This window comes from Temnothorax longispinosus, chromosome 3, assembly GCF_030848805.1.
Source record: "Temnothorax longispinosus isolate EJ_2023e chromosome 3, Tlon_JGU_v1, whole genome shotgun sequence".
NCBI classification, from domain to species: domain Eukaryota; kingdom Metazoa; phylum Arthropoda; class Insecta; order Hymenoptera; family Formicidae; genus Temnothorax; species Temnothorax longispinosus.
In genome coordinates this window covers 15,060,875-15,079,649 of record NC_092360.1, presented here as the reverse complement: position 1 = coordinate 15,079,649, position 18,775 = coordinate 15,060,875, and the positions used below count along the sequence as shown (strand labels likewise).

The 18,775-nt window shown below is 36.7% G+C and overlaps 4 protein-coding genes across 7 annotated transcripts in view; 2 read left to right on the top strand and 2 right to left on the bottom strand.

Moving 5' to 3' along the window:
* The window catches only part of Slo2 (slowpoke 2), a 310,825-nt gene that overhangs the window by 222,012 nt on the left and 70,038 nt on the right, over positions 1 to 18,775 (bottom strand). The window lies entirely within an intron of this gene.
* On the top strand, positions 9,372 to 14,009 carry LOC139809655 (uncharacterized). Its single transcript, XM_071772718.1, has 11 exons — positions 9,372 to 9,759; positions 9,923 to 10,017; positions 10,104 to 10,258; positions 10,364 to 10,494; positions 10,566 to 10,701; positions 10,777 to 11,155; positions 11,281 to 11,816; positions 12,025 to 12,397; positions 12,489 to 12,817; positions 12,896 to 13,130; positions 13,250 to 14,009. Exons 1-11 carry the CDS (start codon positions 9,681 to 9,683, stop codon positions 13,610 to 13,612), a joined length of 2,811 nt encoding a protein of 936 aa, XP_071628819.1. The 5' UTR covers positions 9,372 to 9,680; the 3' UTR covers positions 13,613 to 14,009.
* LOC139809656 (uncharacterized) lies at positions 14,790 to 16,428 on the bottom strand. Its single transcript, XM_071772719.1, has 4 exons — positions 16,034 to 16,428; positions 15,365 to 15,493; positions 15,030 to 15,294; positions 14,790 to 14,959 (listed from the first exon to the last, which is right to left on the bottom strand). Exons 1-4 carry the CDS (start codon positions 16,295 to 16,297, stop codon positions 14,949 to 14,951), a joined length of 669 nt encoding a protein of 222 aa, XP_071628820.1. The 5' UTR covers positions 16,298 to 16,428; the 3' UTR covers positions 14,790 to 14,948.
* LOC139809384 (fizzy-related protein homolog) overlaps positions 17,680 to 18,775 on the top strand; it is a 13,002-nt gene continuing 11,906 nt past the window's right edge. The window contains exon 1 of the mRNA XM_071772242.1: positions 17,680 to 18,773. Coding sequence (XP_071628343.1) covers positions 18,034 to 18,773 — 740 coding nt within the window. The 5' untranslated portion in view covers positions 17,680 to 18,033. The remainder of the gene's footprint in view (positions 18,774 to 18,775) is intronic.

The window sequence follows — 18,775 nt, the reverse complement described above, 5'->3', positions numbered from 1 at the left end:
AATTCATAAACATAAAAAATGAACAATTTTTTCTCATTTCTTTGTACAGAGGCCGCCATATTTAATTTTGTAGTTGGAATATCTCTATTCTGAGCCCAAATTTTGTTAGAGCACACCCAAAAATATAAGGAACACTTAGCGTTGATCCATTTATTCCTCTGTTACAGACATGAAAGTGAGGTTCAAAAACATGTTGAAAAATCAACGATCTTCATCGTTAATGGGTTAAAGCAAACTAACGATAAGCGGAATTTTTCCTCACCTGGAATACAGGCTTCAGTTTCATTTTGATGTCGGCCACCGTTTTTTCCCGTATCCTTGCCTCATGGTTCTTTTCGATGGCGCTAGATCTTGATGGCGCTAGATGTAATAGATCGGGACTATCGGGAGGTATGTCATCATTACTACTCTCCTGAGCTCCAATATCAATCTCGGTGTTGTCAATGGTCTCGGTTTCCTACGGGAAAATAGTAATATGCAATAACAGTTTAAATATATGTAATATCTAAAAGGTACTTAGGACTTTTTGACTCAATTTTTGATTAAAAAAAAATAGCTAATCGGCGCTCTTTAAGAAACACCCTGTGTATATGTATGAGAGAGGTGTGGTATAGGCATAATTGGCGATCTAGTCTCATTCATTTCTTGGTTTCTATTACAACTTCTATACTTACTTCTTGTATAACACTTAGACTCGTGGGCTCAGTAATAGGATGGTATCTATTGGTCGATTCTTTCCCTGAAATATATTCCAATGTAAAGACTAGACATTACAAATAATGACGCAGACAATACATGAATCATGAAAAGAAAAATTAACACTAATCCCTCCAACCATGCACTTTTGTGTCCCACGCGTTTTTAACGGTCGTTTGTTCCGAGAATCCAACGATCGTGGGATAATCCCCCTCTCGAAACGACAAATTATCAAAATCGCGTTGGGACACGAAAGTGCATCGTTGAAGGATTACGTCAGTGTTGTGTGAAGATAAGTGAGAATTTTTTTCGACAAAAATGTATTTTTGTGTACAATTTAAGCGTATTTAAAATATTTTTGTTATTAAAAAAAAATTTGACATTCCACAGAGGACTATTATATGGCTCAGAAATAGACGGAAGAGGTGGGGGGAGGAGCATCCGATTATTAAAAAAATATAATTTTTTTACATAAAAAATATCTTTCACACTCCAAATAGTCCAAATTTGTCTTTTCTTAATCAGAAATTATTTTTCTGGCATCCTTAACCCGTTGAGGTCACACCTCTTAAAAGTAACGTAGAGGTCACATGGGGTCCAATGGACCCCAAACTTTTTTTTTCTTAAAAGTATACTATTTTGAGAGTAAAACGCAGAAAGTTTTTTTGCTTTATCTCAAAAAATTTTGATGAATATTGACCCCACAACAGTTGCCATTGGCGTTCTTTTTGATGTATCGACTCAAACCTTAAACTGGAATTTAGTTTATGACTTCCTCTTTATAATCCAATAATTCTTTAAATTTTATGTTAAAAAAACGCGAGAAAAAATTTTTTTTCGAGAAAATTCACTCTTTTCACAAAAATATTCATCAAAATTTTTTGAGATAGAGCAAAAAAACTGTGCGTTTTACTCTCAAAATAGTATACTAAAAAAAAAAAAAAATCCTGGGGTCCACTGGACCCCATGTGACCTCAACGGGTTAAAGTCTTCTTATACCACTTAAAAATTACCAAATTTCTGGCAACAAAATTAAGTATTCTTATTTAATTAACCATTATCTCATAATTTTTTTCTCATTTGCACTACTTTTAGGTTTCATTTGCGTGCTAAAACATTAAATTTCGTCAATTTGTTCATGAGTTGTGATTTTTTAAATAAAACAAGTCGTAACAGTGCGTTTTTCAACATATAATTGTTGTAAAAAATATTTAAATAAATAATTTCCAAATTTTCTTTACATTGATTTTTAGTCGAAGGTATAAAGATATTATAATAATTTTTCAAAGTTATTAACATACTGAAAAACGCATGGGACACGAAAGTGCATGGTTGGAGGAATTAAGTGGCGGAAAAAACGTTGGAGGGATTAGTGTTAAAATAGAAAATTTTTGAAGTTAATTAATACATTCCATTATCGCGCGACATATTCAGGTGCTTTTTCATGCTGATGCTCGACGCTCGATTTGGGCGTCAAATTTGATCACGTGATAGGTCACGTGATAGTCTTTTTCAGCTTTGACGCTTGACACTCAATTTCAGTCAATTGCTTGTCAGTTGCAAATCGTTGACTGTAAATAGAGTGTATATATTGTTAAAAAATAATTAGACGTGTTTTGACGCTCGCATATTTGATGCTATTTCGCCTTCTACCGATGAAGTTGGTCACGTGACCATCAGTTTTGACGCCCAAATTAAGCGTCGAGCGTCAGCGTGAAAAAGCCTCTTTCCTTACTTCCAGCTGAAGCAGATGACAGTCTCACAGTAGTATTGGAAGCAACAAGCCCTTGAGACATATAAGAGATAGCGTTTGTCATATTAGCAGTCATTGGGACCAACATTTCTTGTACTTTCTGTGCATTATTCAGTATATTAGATATTACAGTCTGAAATAAATAAATATATATATATATATATATATATATATATATATATATATATATATAATAGATACCTCTATCTTTATTATTATATTGTAAAGGGGAAAAGTTTGTAGTGTTGTTCGGGATAATCTTAGAAACTATTGGACCGATTTTGAAAGTATTGTATATGGAAGTAGGGGTAGAATTTCCCGGGGAGTGCTATAGGGTGTATAGTTTTTCGTTACCGATCTTCTGGAAACCGGTTTTTCTAATTTCTTTAATTTTTCGGGAAATAATTGACGGAATCTCAAAGAATTATATATGAAACAGAGGTAGAATTTTCCGGGGAGTGATATGAAGTGTATAATTTTTCGTTACCGATCTTTTTTGGAACTGGTATCCGAAGTTTTTCCAATTTTTCGGGAAATAATTGATCGAATCTTAAAGAATTGTATATAAAAAACAGGGGTAGAATTTCCCGGGGAGTGCTATAAACTGTATAGCTTTTCGTTACCGATCTTTATTGGAACCGGTATCCAAAATTTTTCCAATTTTTCGGGAAATAATTGACCGAATCTTAAGGAATTGTATATAAAACAAGGGTAGAATTTCTTAATAAAGGCAGTTTTTTCGGGAATTTTGAGATTGCTCGCGATGCACACAGAACCTCGATATTTCACTTACCGATTACCGATTTTATTCCTTGGTTTTTTAAGTGAAAAATCGAGGTTCTGTGTACATCGCGAGCGAGCACTGCAATCTCAAAATTCCCGAAAAAACGCTTTGGTAAACCAAGGGATGATGCTGATCGGTAAGTGAAATATCGGAAAAGCGGAAATGACTCAATAGTGTGAAACTCGAGTAGAAAAAGACCGGTTACGACATGTTTAATCCACGAAAACATTTATGCGGTCCGATTTGAAATTAGAGGCATTTAGTTATGATTCAAATTACGAATATTAATTTCATCCAAGTGTAATAATTGGGAAAATGAATTGGGAAATATGTGATCATTGTCAAGTAAAAAAGTTTAAAACTTATAAATAATACTCACATTTAGTTCTACATTCCTCTGTTTCTCTTCGTGCAACGCCTTGGTCAACTCTTTATTTTTTATTATTTTTCTATACGCCTCACTTTTCGGTTCTTGTGACATGTTGACAATGTACGTAACTATTATATTTAATTTCCTGCCCAACGAATCTACAAACAGACAGCGGAGATAACTTTTGACGCAAGGACATGCGAATCGAGTCTGACTCGATTCGATCGTTCTCTTCCGCAGCGAGGGCATGCGCGCACCTGTATGAAGGGCCGCGTCGACGCGTGATCGATTACGCGGGACGGCGCGGCGTGATCGATCAACCCCGTGCGGATCGAATCCGTGCCACGAGACTGACAGCAGCAGTCAGCCTCGCGGCCCGGTTCGAACGCCGAAAGAAACTGAGTAGATAAAAGCGTAAGTAAATGTGTTTTGCAATTATTAGAGAAAATTTCAATTTTGTAGTTACTCATAGAAATTTTTTCCGCCAGGGACGAAGAAAGGCCGAGGAATTAAGTGGCTTGCGGAAGAAGAAGCCGCCATGCACATAGCATGCGCATGTTACGTCCAAAATCCGAGAAGCCAACCGAGCAAAAAAGTAGAAGAAATTAAAAAGAACCATCCGGTGTTAAAAAATAGAAGTCGCAGTCAGATAACCGGATGGATCTGCGCGGAAAGGAGAAGGATTAGTAAGTGTTTATCTATACTATTATATAAAATCCTTACGGGTGGTGTATGTTTGAACGTTTTTAACTTAAAAACTATTGGACCGAATTTTTACCACAAGTATATAAAATAGGGGTAGAATTTTCCGGGGAGTGCTATAGGGTGTATAGTTTTTCGTTATCTATTTTCTGGAGACCGATTTTTTTAATTTTTTTAATATTTAAAAAATAAAGAATAAAAAAAATCGGTCTCCAGAAAATAGATAACGAAAAACTATACACCCTATAGCACTCCCCGGAAAATTCTACCCCTATTTCATATACTTGTGGTAAAAATTCGGTCCAATAGTTTTTAAGTTAAAAACGTTTCAACAAACACCACCCGAAAAGTCCTTACGGGTGGTGTATGTTTGACATCACCCGAAAAGTCCTTACGGGTGGTGTATGTTTGACATCATCCGAAAAGTCTTTACGGGTGGTGTATGTTTGAACGTTAATTAAAAAACCTGAAGAAATCAAGAAGAAAAACCCCTCCATTTTTCCTATCTTTAACTTTTATATAATTTTTTTTTCATTAACTTGAAACTTGGTGACATTTATGAACATATGTTCGGTTCAAAGTTTCCGCTAGAACTTCTGAGCCGAACATATGTTCATAAATGTCCACCAAGTTTCAAGGGTAAACCAAAGGATGATGTCGCTCCCCTAAATATAGAGGTCGATGTTGAATCTTAATAATGCGAAAAATATACGACGATGCGCCGCGTAGTGTCTGTATAATTTGTCTGTGTTATGTTATGAAGTGAACTTATGAATTTATGAAGTTGTCTTTTTTATAGACTGAATTTTTGATTGATTGAATTTAAAATCGCACCTAATTTCGTATTGTATAAAAGAAATAAAAATAAAGGATTCTGAGATTGTGATATTAAGAGAAACGGATTCATATTTTGAAATAGTATATTCGTATATATTGTTGGCAGAGAGAGAGAAAAGAAAGAGAGAAGAGAGAGAGAGAGAGAGAGAGAGAGAGAGAGAGAGAGAGAGAAAGAGATAGAATAGGAATGTGATTAAGAAAGGTAAGGTTATATTTTAAATTCTAAATTTTTTTAAATAATAAGAATGTGATTATTTTAAATTCAAAATATTATTATATTTTTTTTAATTTTTTTATTTCTTTATTGTATTTTCTGTTTATTTCTTATTACATCAGAGAATAGTTCGTATAGAAAAGTATATATACAATATACAATTTTATGTTTTAAAAAGCATAAATATAATGTATTCTCTGCTTTAATTGTAATTGTATAATTATAATTGTAAATTACTTTAATTGTGCAATTTTATATCAAATATTCTTTGCTTTAATAAGAAAACTGTTCAATATATCAATGATTTAATAATTAAAATCGAGAATGTGCTAAATATTTATATAAATTTTCAATATATTTTTATCAATTTGTCTATTAAATATTTTATATGTTGTTTTACTATTTTGCAGTTTACATTTGCTTAAAGAAGCAAAGAGAGAGAGGGAGAAGGGGAAATAGTATATTCGTATATATTGTTGTAGATAACGAAAAAACTATACACCCTATAGCACTCCCCGGAAAATTCTACCCCTATTTCATATACTTGTGGTAAAAATTCGGTCCAATAGTTTTTAAGTTAAAAACGTTTCAACAAACACCACCCGAAAAGTCCTTACGGGTGGTGTATGTTTGACATCACCCGAAAAGTCCTTACGGGTGGTGTATGTTTGAACGTTAATTAAAAAACCTGAAGAAATCAAGAAGAAAAACCCCTCCATTTTCCTATCTTTAACTTTTATATAATTTTTTTTTCATTAACTTGAAACTTGGTGACATTTATGAACATATGTTCGGTTCAAAGTTTCTGCTCGAACTTCTGAGCCGAACATATGTTCATAAATGTCACCAAGTTTCAAGGGTAAACCAAAGGATGATGTCGCTCCCCTAAATATAGAGGTCGATGTTGAATCTTAATAATGCGAAAAATATACGACGATGCGCCGCGTAGTGTCTGTATAATTTGTCTGTGTTATGTTATGAAGTGAACTTATGAATTTATGAAGTTGTCTTTTTTATAGACTGAATTTTTGATTGATTGAATTTAAAATCGCACCTAATTTCGTATTGTATAAAAGAAATAAAAATAAAGGATTCTGAGATTGTGATATTAAGAGAAACGGATTCATATTTTGAAATAGTATATTCGTATATATTGTTGGCAGAGAGAGAGAAAGAAAGAGAGAAAGAGAGAGAGAGAGAGAGAGAGAGAGAGAGAGAGAGAGAGAAAGAGATAGAATAGGAATGTGATTAAGAAAGGTAAGGTTATATTTTAAATTCTAAATTTTTTTAAATAATAAGAATGTGATTATTTTAAATTCAAAATATTATTATATTTTTTTCTTTCATAAGTATTCTTGGAATTAATGCTATTTCACCGGCTGCAGGTCCTGTCAGAATGTGTTTCGCCATGACGATTAATAAGTCACAAGGACAAACCTTCAAAGTAGTTGGCGTAGACCTCAGAAACGAAGTCTTTTCACACGGCCAATTATATGTAGGACTCTCACGAATTGGTTCAACAAAGGACCAAACAATACTGATTCCTGATGAGAGCAATAAAACTCGCAATGTAGTTTTCACAGAGGTTTTTAACGATTAAAAAAAAAAATTCAATAATCAACTAATAAACAAGTAGAATCAACGTCATTATAGAAGACAGATAAATAAATATATATAGAAAAATATAGATAATAAAAAACAAGCATTAAAGTAACATTGAAATGTGATTTCTGCCGGAGTACAGTTTATAATATACAAATAAAATACATGTTTAGTTCAACTATTTGCATTACAATAAGTGAAAAATCATTAAAAATAGTTAATACAAAAAATGGAACTTAAAGAATTCTCTCCAAAAAACGTTATAAAAAAAAACAGTGGATTAGGCCTACTAGGGATACCACGTTAAAAAAAACGCGCCTAACACTATACCTCTGAGGTGGTGTGGAAAATAGTGTATTATCTCTGAGATGTATAAAAGTTGAAACTTTATAAAATGTAGAACACGAAAATGATTGATCCTGAGAAAAAAAATATAAAACGTTTTTTGTATAGAATTTTATAAGTTACAAATTTTATGGCAGGTTTACCCTGGCGTTTTTTAGGCCTTTGGCGAGCAATCTCAAAATTCCCTAAAAAACGCCAGGGTAAACCAAAGAATGATGTTGCTAATCAATAAGTGAAATATCGGAGAAGCGGAAATGATTCAATAGTGTGAAACTTGAGTAGAAAAAGACCGGTTACGACATGTTTAATCCATGAAATCATTTATGTGGTCCATTTTGAAATTTGAGACATTTAGTTATGATTTAAATTACGAATATCAATTTCATCCAAAAGTAATAATTTTGAAAATTAATCCAATATGTGATCATTGTTAAGCAAAAAAGTTAAAAACTTTAGCAGCTAAAATGTGTTATTCATGTGTAAAAGTTAAATTACTGTCTTTAAATCAACCCGACTCCTTATGGAACTCCTTTAAGAAAAACGACTCCCGGGCGAAGCCCGGGTAACCAGCTAGTATATATATATATATATACATATATATATATATAAATGTATTATATGTATTAAATGTGTATAATGTGTGTGTGTATATATATATATATATATACATTATACACATATAATACATATATATAGTGTCCCATTTTAATCAATTACTCCCAAAAACTTTTTTATTTGTGATTCTAGAAGAAAAGATAAAAGAAGAGAAAAAAGAGGAAGCAGCCAGGAAAAGAAAGGAAAAGAAAGATAAAGAACGCCAGTTGTGAAGTCACTGCATCTATACACGCAATATGCTGACACAGCAAAATCAAATGCTTATCGTCGCGGAAGCATCTTGCATACTTGTAAATTACAGAGACAGCAGATATCTGAGAGATTGGAGCTCGATGTGCACCGCAATGCACTGAAATTTTAGTATTAGTCACTCTTTATTAATTTATCGTACATATAATACTGTACATTAGTCGCAATACATTTTAGTTGATAGAGCATTATCACTGAAATATTTAGCGCCAGCACACGTTTTTATTGTAATTGATTAAGCTTCGAATGGGCTGTTCCTCTTCCTCTTCCTCTTCCTCTTCCAAGTGTAGCCGCAAGGGCCGCATGTATAATGTTTTGTAAATCTCGTGTCTGAAACAGAAAATTTAAAAAACATGTTAATACATGCAAAATAAAGAAGTAATAATAACTAATTAATTATAAAAATAATTATAACAATAATCTATATATCTATACTGTTAAATCGGGTTATTTCTATTTCCGGATATTCGAATATCTAACTTCATGGATATTATAAAAAAATCGGTTATCCGGAAATAGAAATAACCCGATTTAACAGCATAGATATATAGATTATTGTTATAATTATTTTTATAATTAATTAGTTATTATTACTTCTTTATTTTTGCATGTATTAACATGTTTTTAAATTTTCTGTTTCAGACACGAGATTTACAAAACATTATACATGCGGCCCTTGCGGCTACACTTGGAAGAGGAGAGAAGAGGAAGAGGAACAGCCAGGGGAAGAGGTAGGGGTGGGGTCAGAGGTAGAGGCAGAGGTAGAGGTAGGGGTAGGGGCATTAATGTCATTTTTTATAATTAAAAAATAAAAAGTAATATAGATGTAATATATATGTAAAATATTTTTTACAATTCCTATTCTTATTCCTATTCCTATTCCTATTCTTATTCCTAATCGTGTCTATTCGCCTCGTGAATCGAAAGACGGTGAAACTGGCCGTATCTATTCTATTTTAATCGTTGATCCTCGAGGATCCTCGAGGATATGTTACCACGAGGTCGTAGACATAGCACGGAAGAGCACCACAAAATCGTGGACATTACCTACATATTTATAGACATTGGCCACGTAGTTCAATGTCCACATTTTGTGGACATAGAGGCGCTTCAAAATAAAGTTACAGCGAAATCGCGCCCGTGGCCTCTCTCAGGCTTCTCTCTGCTATCGCTATAATAAGTAAATCTGTAAAAATAAATAATAATAAAAATTCCTTCGTAATTAAACATATGACGGAGCGGAGGTGCACTTTACGGAAAGGTGCAGTTCGTGGCGGCCCTGCGGTGCACCTACACCGGTTGCGCGCGCGCAAACGTCATCGTCGTGGTGCGTGGACTGGTGCGTGCGGGCGCGTTGCTTGTTGCTTGCCGCTGCTATGCCGTGCGGGAGTTCGGCGATACGACCGGCGCGAGTCTCTCTGACAGCTGACAGCGGGATGACAGCCCGATGACGCCTGGCGACGCGCCGGCTTGACCAACCGTACTCCGAGCTGCAGACCGAACCCGAGCAGAGATGCAAGGCATCTGCGAGAACATTCGCACGGCGATCGAACACGGACGTACTGACATTATCAGGTCGCTCCTGGACGCGTGTACGTATCTCAGGGATATGCGTTTGCCGCGGTTTCTTTCTTCCTTCCTTCCTTCGCTTCAAACTTCGCGCGAACTGCCTTTGTATTGGGATAGATCGAACGGGAGGGATATGAACGTCCTTCGTTTTTTGCTGTTTACATTGTCGGTCTTCCTCTGCCGCAGGTGAGAACGGTAATGCCACGGAGGGCATCACGAGAGACAAGATACTGAATCAACCGATCTTGGTAGAAGGGACTTTCTTGTCGTATGCCTCGAAGGTAATACGCTTCTGCTCAGTGTCGGAATTCCAATTTTCTTTCTCTTCGAATTCTTCCATTTGAATTATCACGCCTATTGTGTTTAGACTAACCAGGCGGACATTGTGAGAACTCTTCTGAATTGCGGTGCCGATCCAGCTGTGCAGAACGCGAATGGACATAATGCGGTAGACGTTGCCTCGAGCGATGCAATACGACGTATTTATATAGATGAAATGTTAAGGGCAACAGCTGCTTCTGAGTACGTAAATATCTCGGCCCTTAATTTCCTGGTCTTTTTTTTCAATTGTAAGGTATAATTTACATAATCAATATCGCAAAACAATGGGTACATATCTTTTCACAGAGTAGACAGAGTAGTGCAGTTGCTAGATGCAGGATTGGACGTTAATTCGTGGGACTCGCAGGGTAGCAAGAACACACCACTACATTGGGCAGCATGTTACGGGAACAAAGACATTATCGCGTGTTTACTTGGTAATGTATAGACAGACGCGATGGCTGACACCTGAAAATAACATTTCATCATGTTAGAATCTTCATCATAGATAAAGGAGCGAATGTAAATGCCGAGAATGGTTGCGGTGCAACGCCGTTACACGATGCAGTGAATCGTGGCGACATCGCTATCTGTCAGGAATTATTGCAGGCTGGCGCAAATCCTCTTATACGGGCTACCAAAGGGTGAGCGATTAATTGTACGAATATATTATTCTCGGGTGTGCAAACATATAAAATGGCAATATATTTCTTTTACAGAACATTTGCGGGGAAAACGCCGTACGAATTGTCCAGAAAGAAGCAATCTCTACACTCTTTTCTTCTAAGATTTATATCGAATTTCATGCTGAATGAGAACGAAACAATACACAGTGCCACTACGTTGTACCCAGATACGAACTATTATCAGGGTCTCACGTGCAATATGAGCCAACTGTCGGTCGAATCTACCAAGTCGTCGGATCCGGCGTATGATGTGCCTTCGCGTGATGCAGGCAAAGAGAGTCCTAGCAAATCTATCGCCGATAAAGGAAGTATCTATAACTTGCTGTGGCCACAACCGAAGACTGTGAACGAACTGAAAAACTTCACGGCCCCATTTATCGCTGGAAAGGAACTTTTTATATCAATAATACAGGTAAGATTCAGGATACTGGATACACTGACGCTTCTAAGACATTCATAAAATTTTCTGTTCTGTTGACAGAGAATTCTCTCAATTTTACATATAAATTCTTATTGTGCTTACAAATTATTCCCCAGGGCAGTGAATCTGTACATAAAATACTAGATGTATGGGAGATTAGCAGAACTCATCTGCTGGAATTGGGTCATGATGTAAAGATTGGCGAAGTGCAACCTAGTTGCGGCAAGCTGCTCAACGACAATACGATCGAATGCATCGTAAATAGAAACCTTTTTAACATTGCGGACAGCTATCAGTTGCACATTACACACAACTCCATTAAAGTGAGCGCTGGAAGTCTAGCGGGGTTGCATTACGCGGTCTGCACATTCGTGCAGATTCTGCGTCTGAGTAAGAATCAGAGTAGATCAGAAGCGTGCGAGATAGAACCTGTCTTTATCAAAGATGAGCCGAGATTCGTTCATCGCGGTATACTCTTGGACATCTCTCCCAGAGGACGCGTACCGACCTTGGAATACCTTTTACACATTATTGATCTATTGTCGTCATTTAAAATCTCACATTTGCACCTCTACTCCAGACTTGTGCAAAATTGCGACTGGCAGCTCTGCTACTCCAAGTCCGAGATGGTGACTCTAGATAGATATTGCAGGTACAATTACACATTTATAATTCTAAGGATCTATTATTTTCAAATGAGAGAGATTTTCTATTATTTCTATCATCTTACACTCTTCTATTTTAATTTATTTTTAATAACTAGCGGTCTTTTTACATATATTATATAGTCTTGTGTTTTGAGTGAATATAGATTAAAGTTTTTTTTATGTTATGTAATATTTGGAAATTAATATTTCCAGGGATCGCCATTTAGATATAGTCCCAACATTGGACGTCGATTCTAATGTCAGCCAACATCACCTGATGCAAATGTGGCCTATCTTTCAAGATTTGCTCGCAGTATTCCCTAGCTTAAATTATGTTCACGTAGGCCCACGATTAACCACTTTGTTGGTGCAAGCTGACAGTTTTGACTTGAGCGTATCCGTTAACGATACGCTCGAAACGGACATGTCGGAAGTATTCAAGTCTTACTCGTGCCTTCAAGAACTCTGGCATATCCTCAATTTAAGCTCGAACACGACTCTACTTTTATGTTCCAATAGTTTACATTCCAAATCCGAGTTTCACAATATTCCTACTAATATCGTATTTGTTGAATACGGATTTCAGGTAACAGCAAAAATTTTTTCATGATATATTTACGGGGATAATTATTCAAATAAAATTTGCAACACTTACTATTGACATCCGGATGTTACAGGCTGATTACGATTTCTCCGAATGGACGGAACCGTTCAGACTAGCGGGCGGTAATGTTTTACCAAGCTCTGGCACAGCTAGTTATAATAGTTTGGCGGGATGTCCGGCGTCGACGTATGCCAACACAAGAAACGCGATAAAAACCTCTCTGGAACAGAACTCGATCGGTATCGTTGTTGCACACTGGTCGGGCAGTCATCATCTTACACCGCATCCTTTCGCGTGGATCGGTTATCTAGTAGCGGCTGGTTTATCTTGGAATCCAACAACGGAAATAGATTTAGGACCTGATGACAATTACGACATCCCTGAGTTATCTGCATCAGTTAGGTACCTGTCGCAATATTTGCAATCCACGATTATTAAATGTCATATGTTCATGTTTAATAAAATCGTTTTGTTTTGCAGAGAAAGATATATTACGAAGTTATTGGACATACACGTATTTCAAGATTCGGAGTATAAAATCGGCAATGCGATATTGGAGTTGGGACGTTTAGACACGTTGGTATTAACATTGAGTAAAAATCAAGCAGTCAAAGACTTGCAACAAATACCAGATAATCGCGGTTCCACGTTATATAGATTACTGACCGATCCAGATAATGTGAATCTGGAGTATCTTTCGGCCGATCTGTTCGCTGTAAGTACACTTGCGTGTTCGCTTGTTTGAATATCCGAAGTGTATCTTAATATTTTAAGAATGAATATTGTAGGTAAGACTCGGATATTGCGAATTAATTTGCTATTATACGTTTGTAGAAAATGACGAAGCAGATCAAACGAATATCCCATTCGTTGTACGAGGCGAGCTTGTCCTCCAAATTCGCATCTATGGAGATACAGGAATTGCAATTAACATCCGATCTGATGCTGACGGCCTGTAAAATCGGCAGAACATTGATCGGAGTCGGTGTGAATCCGAATAGCAACATGGGACTCGCGGTCATCAATCTAGGAGTATGTAATCTGCCACCCACTTTCAGGACCGATATAGCGAACAAGATGTTGGCTCATATAGAGCAGTATAAAGGTTCCTGGCTGCAAAGACATTTTCCACAGGGTCTCCAAGATTCCCTGCTAGTTTTGACTAGCGCGCTGCATAGGTTTGTGCCGGAGACATAATTTTGTTTAGAATACAAGAACTTTTAGTTTGCATTGAGCAATCTAGAAAACGCAAATGTCTAAAAGACTTTTACAGGGTATCTGTAACTTTTGTGTTTGGGATTTTAATCAACAAAAGATTGCAAATATATACGCGGCAAATGAAACACGTAATAAATGAAGGATTTCAAGATGTTTTCGAAGAAAAACTATCGAGAGCAATATGTATTTTTATCCTTACAAGTTATCATACTACTATTGTACGTTTGCTATGCTGTACTATTTCTTGATATCCGTAAATTTACAAAAATGCTTTTGAAAAATACTTTATTGAGGGAATATAATTTTATGCTAAGAAATTTTGATTATAAAAAGGATATTTGTTTTATTAAATACAGAGACATTTATTAATTACATTTATTGGCCTTATTGATTGCATAATAATTCTATGAGAGTCACGATATAATTAACAGCAAGTGATGTTTGAATATATTATTTATTATCATATGGACGTATGTGCAAATGCAGGATTCAACAAATTTTCTTTCGCAATAAAATAACATATTTTTTATATATATTAACAGATATAATACTTAATATAGTTATAAGTACCTTATATATAATAGTTTACACAATAAATTATATCTCGATCTATTACAACGATTAATGATATGAAGAATAACACTATTACTAAAACTTTTAATATTTACAGTTCTTATACATGTCGCAGAGATTTTGTGTATTTCGTTTTTTTTGCAAAATCCCTAGGAATCTATAAAAACCTGGGATATTGTGGAATAATAAAAATTATTAATATAAATATAACTTTTAAAAATAAATATAAATTTATATATATCTTTTATGTTTATAAACATATAATTTATATTTTCAAATATAAATTAATAAAAATTTTAGCTTACTGATAGAACCTAGGATTTTGCAAAATCACTAGTAAAATTGTGTAATTTTTATTCATTCCACAATATCCTGGTTTTTTGTGGATTCTCTAGAAAATTTACAAAAAAAAACGAATTACACGAAATCTGTGTAACATACATATCAACTTACTTAGTTTAAACTGACTTGAGGGCGGCAGTTTTGCAAGATTTTCATTTAAATGCTTTCATTTTTAAAACGCCATATATATCGCAATAAGTTTGTTCAATTTTTGTCCTACATCATATACTTTCTTTTGTAATAATTATATTTGTTATTTTATATTATTTAAAAAATTTCAATATCGCATAGAAAAATATTGGTTGAAATCATTCAAGCATTCATTATTTCCATTTGCAATTTTCTAGTGAATTTAGAATTGAGCAATAAATCCCTGTCAAAGCTATGTGTAGGCAATGTTTTAAACGCATTCTAAAATAGAGAATTTGTAACATGTAACATGTTTCCTCAATATCAAATTCCTTCTAATATCCTTACTTACGTTCATTTGTCGACATATCATCGCTACTTATGAGATTGTTCCTCTTTCGCTCATTCCAGCCACCCATTTCCAAATCTTGCTTATGAAATAGTTCTCTTTCGAGCGCTTGTAGCCTATAAAACTCATTGATCTCGAACTGATACTTGGGCGCTGTTATACCGAAGAAGTTGGCCAGGCATTCGCCAACGTAATCGCAACCATCCAACATTTTAGAACTGAACCATGTAGTTTGATGCCACGCCCATGGTAACCAAGTCATATTTTTCTATAAAATATGTATTATTATTTTGTATTCTTATTGAACATATAACAAGTTACAAGATTTGCATAATTACCGTATCTATCTGCGACACAGTTTTATTATTCTTTGGTGCGTCAACTTCATCCTCCGACGAATATTCCTCCATTACTCCATCCGAAAATTGCAGCACTCTCTTTGGTTTCTTGCTCAATTTGCGTTTACACTAGGCAACATTAATTAAAGTCAAGCTGTATTAAATTTGTTAAAATATGTTTATACAGTTTTTATAGAAAAAGATCAATTGTAAAATCTTACTTCCGAAGAACTTGAATAGACAATAAATGGCAGAACTTTAATAGATAGTTAATAATGTAAAAACCAACTAGATAGAAATTAAAGAAAAAACAAGTCAAGAAGCCTATCGTTTATCTTAAGAATCTTGTACTCCAAAACTCTCTTATCTTATCAAATCTTAATTATATTTTAACTACACAATAAATCTGAAGGTCTACTGCACAAAAAATATAAGATAACCAGTAATTTGTACAGCAACGGAATGTGATTAGCAAATATCTGCCTACTGATAATTCGACATATTTCCCTTAAAAAAATTTAGTTTTCTATGAAAAACTTTTGGGAGTTTACAGCGGGGATCTGTACAAATAATCTATTTATCTGCCTGGATAAGTGAAAGGTTAAGCGGCACGAAACGCATATCGCATATCTCCCGTCCGCAAGTCCTGCGACAACCGGAGCACGTTACCTGCGTCTCGGCATCTGAATTCTCTTGCAGAATAACGTCGCTCAGATCCCCAATGTCGTCTCTGTCTGACGCCATCGTCGGCCGTATCTTGCGGTAAACAAAGCCCTTCGTGCCGCGTCGCGCCCTGACGATTCTCGACAATCTCGACAGCGTGTTGTCGAACAAGCTCCCCCTCGTTCTCCGCTCGTCGGATGACTCATCCGAAACGACCGAAACGAGCGGTGTCGAGCCGTCGGGAGAAACGGTGAGGCATCGCGATCGCATTGGCGCCGCCAATTCGGTGGACGGTGCTCCTTCTACCGCACAGCCGGTGAACGGGCCTCACCACATGCCACCTTTTGCGTTTAAAAATGCCATTCCGCGATCGATTTTAGCGGAGCTTTCTCCTTTTCCGGCTCACTCTGGGGCTAACTGGTATACCAAATATACCAATATCATGCATGCGCGGCTGCAAATTGGCACGATTCGCGACATTCGAGGTGGAGACGGTGGAGAAATAACGTGGAATAAATAATACTCCGGTTTCTCTAACCGTCCAGAAAGTTTTTAAATTCCTTCGTCTTATCGATGAGAAATCCGTTATTCCCGATAATAATTTTTATCTTTTGACCATCGACATTTGTTGCCTTTTAAATGGAACGAATGTGTGTTTTGAGTAGAATGGAAGGAAAAAACATGAAGCGATAAGCGAGATTTTATAAAAGTTCGAGAAAATCGGTGACTCAAAAGTTTACTTTGAAAACGACGTTTCCTTTATTCGGCAATTAGATAAATGTGATTTATTAATTAACATTTTTATTCTGCCTTTTATACGATTTAATATTATTATATATTTATTATATATATATTTTCGGATAAAAGAATTTAGATTATCTTTCATGGGAGAAATCATGAACATACAGTTGCACTCGCGACAGTAATCTTTGATTATAAATTATTATTTATTATAATTATAGCGCTAAATAATTTCAGAGCGGAGTTGAAATGATGAGGATTTTTATCAAAATTCTATTATAAAATTCTATTAATTAATTAACATTTTTTTTATGCGAGAAATCATGAACAGTTCCATTCACGACAGAACCTTCGATTATAATTTATTATTTATTATTGTGTTCAGTATAATTATTGTGCTAAATAATTCCAAAGCGGGATTGTAACGAGGATTTTTACTATCAAAATTTTATTACAAAATTCTATTAAGTAACATTTTTATTCTGCCTTGATATGATTTATAATATTATTTTATTTTTGTATTAAAGAATTTAGATTATTTTTCACAGGAGAAATCATGAACATTTGCATTCGCGACAGTAATCTTCGATTATAAATTATTATTTATTATTATTATTGTGCTAAATAATTCGGATAATATTCAGATCGGGGTTGAAACAACGAGAATTTTAGTTATCAAGATTCTATTACGAATCTTTCAAAATGTCGACAAAAATAAAGGTGAAATATACGCGCAAATTGCAACGAAATGGCTAATCTTTTATTATTAATATATATATTGTGTAATATTATTAATTCCAAATCATCGCAGGTTATTGTGTAAAGACCGTGAAGTAATCAATAATAAGGGATAAAACGGTCGATAAGATCGACTTTCCCACCCCGGTCCGAGTGCAGCTTATCGCTCCGTGAGACACGTTTCTATTGGCGGATACGGAGCGATCGCTCGACCTCGTGCGGCATCCTCGATTCTCGATCCTGCGAGTTGAACCTGACGTCGAATGGCGACGGCACGGGCTGCCTAACCAGTGCTAGCACGACGGACTGGGACGGTGGTTAACAGCTCGCACTCGCACCTCAGACCGTCTTGGAAAGCTGAACGGAACGCGCGGAGGCGGAGTGGCTGAACAGCGGGGCCGGGGATGAGCTCGTGACGTGTCCCGAGTCCCGAGGCCCGAGATCGATCGCGGAGTTGTCGGCGCAGCGGCTCGGCCATCGGCTCGGCTCCACGACCACACGGCGGGCACGGCCTCTCACAACGGTGCATGCGAGAGAGGCGTTCGCGATACGTTAATTATGTGAGCGGGGAACTGCCGTCGAGAGGTGAGGTGGGACGTATCCATCGCGTCCGCGTCCGCGTCATGTTCCATCACGAGTACGAGAAACGGCTGCTGAAGCCGGTGAGCGGCGATGCCTCGACGGCGACGGGCACGGCGACGTTGCCCGGCGCCGTCGCCACCTACTCGCCCATCTACTTCTCCCCCACGAAGACGTCGGCGTGCAACAACAGCTACGATCGCTTTATACCCACTCGTTCGGGCAACAACTGGCAGACCACCTTCTCCATGATCAGCGAAAATGGCCGGGGCGGTCTGGTGGCGAAGAAGACGCGAGAGAACGGCGAGGGCAGCCGCGACGGCATCGCCTATTCCTGCCTGCTGAAGAACGAGCTGCTCGGAGCTAGCATAGAGGACGTGAAGGGGCAGTGCGAGGAGCGTAGGGTGCTCTCGCCGTTGGTCACCAAGAATCTCTTCAAGTATACCACGCCCACCAAGGACCGGACGTTACTGGATCAGAGCTCGCCGTACTCCCTGTCGCCCCTCAGTGCCAAGAGCCAAAAGTTGTTGAGATCTCCCAGAAAGGCGACCAGGAAGATCTCGAGAATACCCTTCAAAGTGTTGGACGCTCCAGAGCTGCAGGACGACTTCTATCTGAACCTGGTCGACTGGTCCTCCCAAAACGTCCTCAGCGTTGGCCTGGGAAGCTGCGTCTATCTGTGGTCGGCGT

Coding starts and splice junctions, on each gene's coding strand:
- LOC139809656 (XM_071772719.1), bottom strand. CDS start 16,297: ATGCGATCGCGATGCCTCACCGTTTCTCCCGACGGCTCGACACCGCTC. Junction 15,494..16,033: donor ATTCAGATGCCGAGACGCAG/GTAACGTGCTCC, acceptor AATGTTGCCTAG/TGTAAACGCAAATTGAGCAA. Junction 15,295..15,364: donor CTGTGTCGCAGATAGATACG/GTAATTATGCAA, acceptor CATATTTTATAG/AAAAATATGACTTGGTTACC.
- LOC139809655 (XM_071772718.1), top strand. CDS start 9,681: ATGCAAGGCATCTGCGAGAACATTCGCACGGCGATCGAACACGGACGT. Junction 10,702..10,776: donor CTTATACGGGCTACCAAAGG/GTGAGCGATTAA, acceptor TTTCTTTTACAG/AACATTTGCGGGGAAAACGC. Junction 12,398..12,488: donor TTGTTGAATACGGATTTCAG/GTAACAGCAAAA, acceptor CGGATGTTACAG/GCTGATTACGATTTCTCCGA.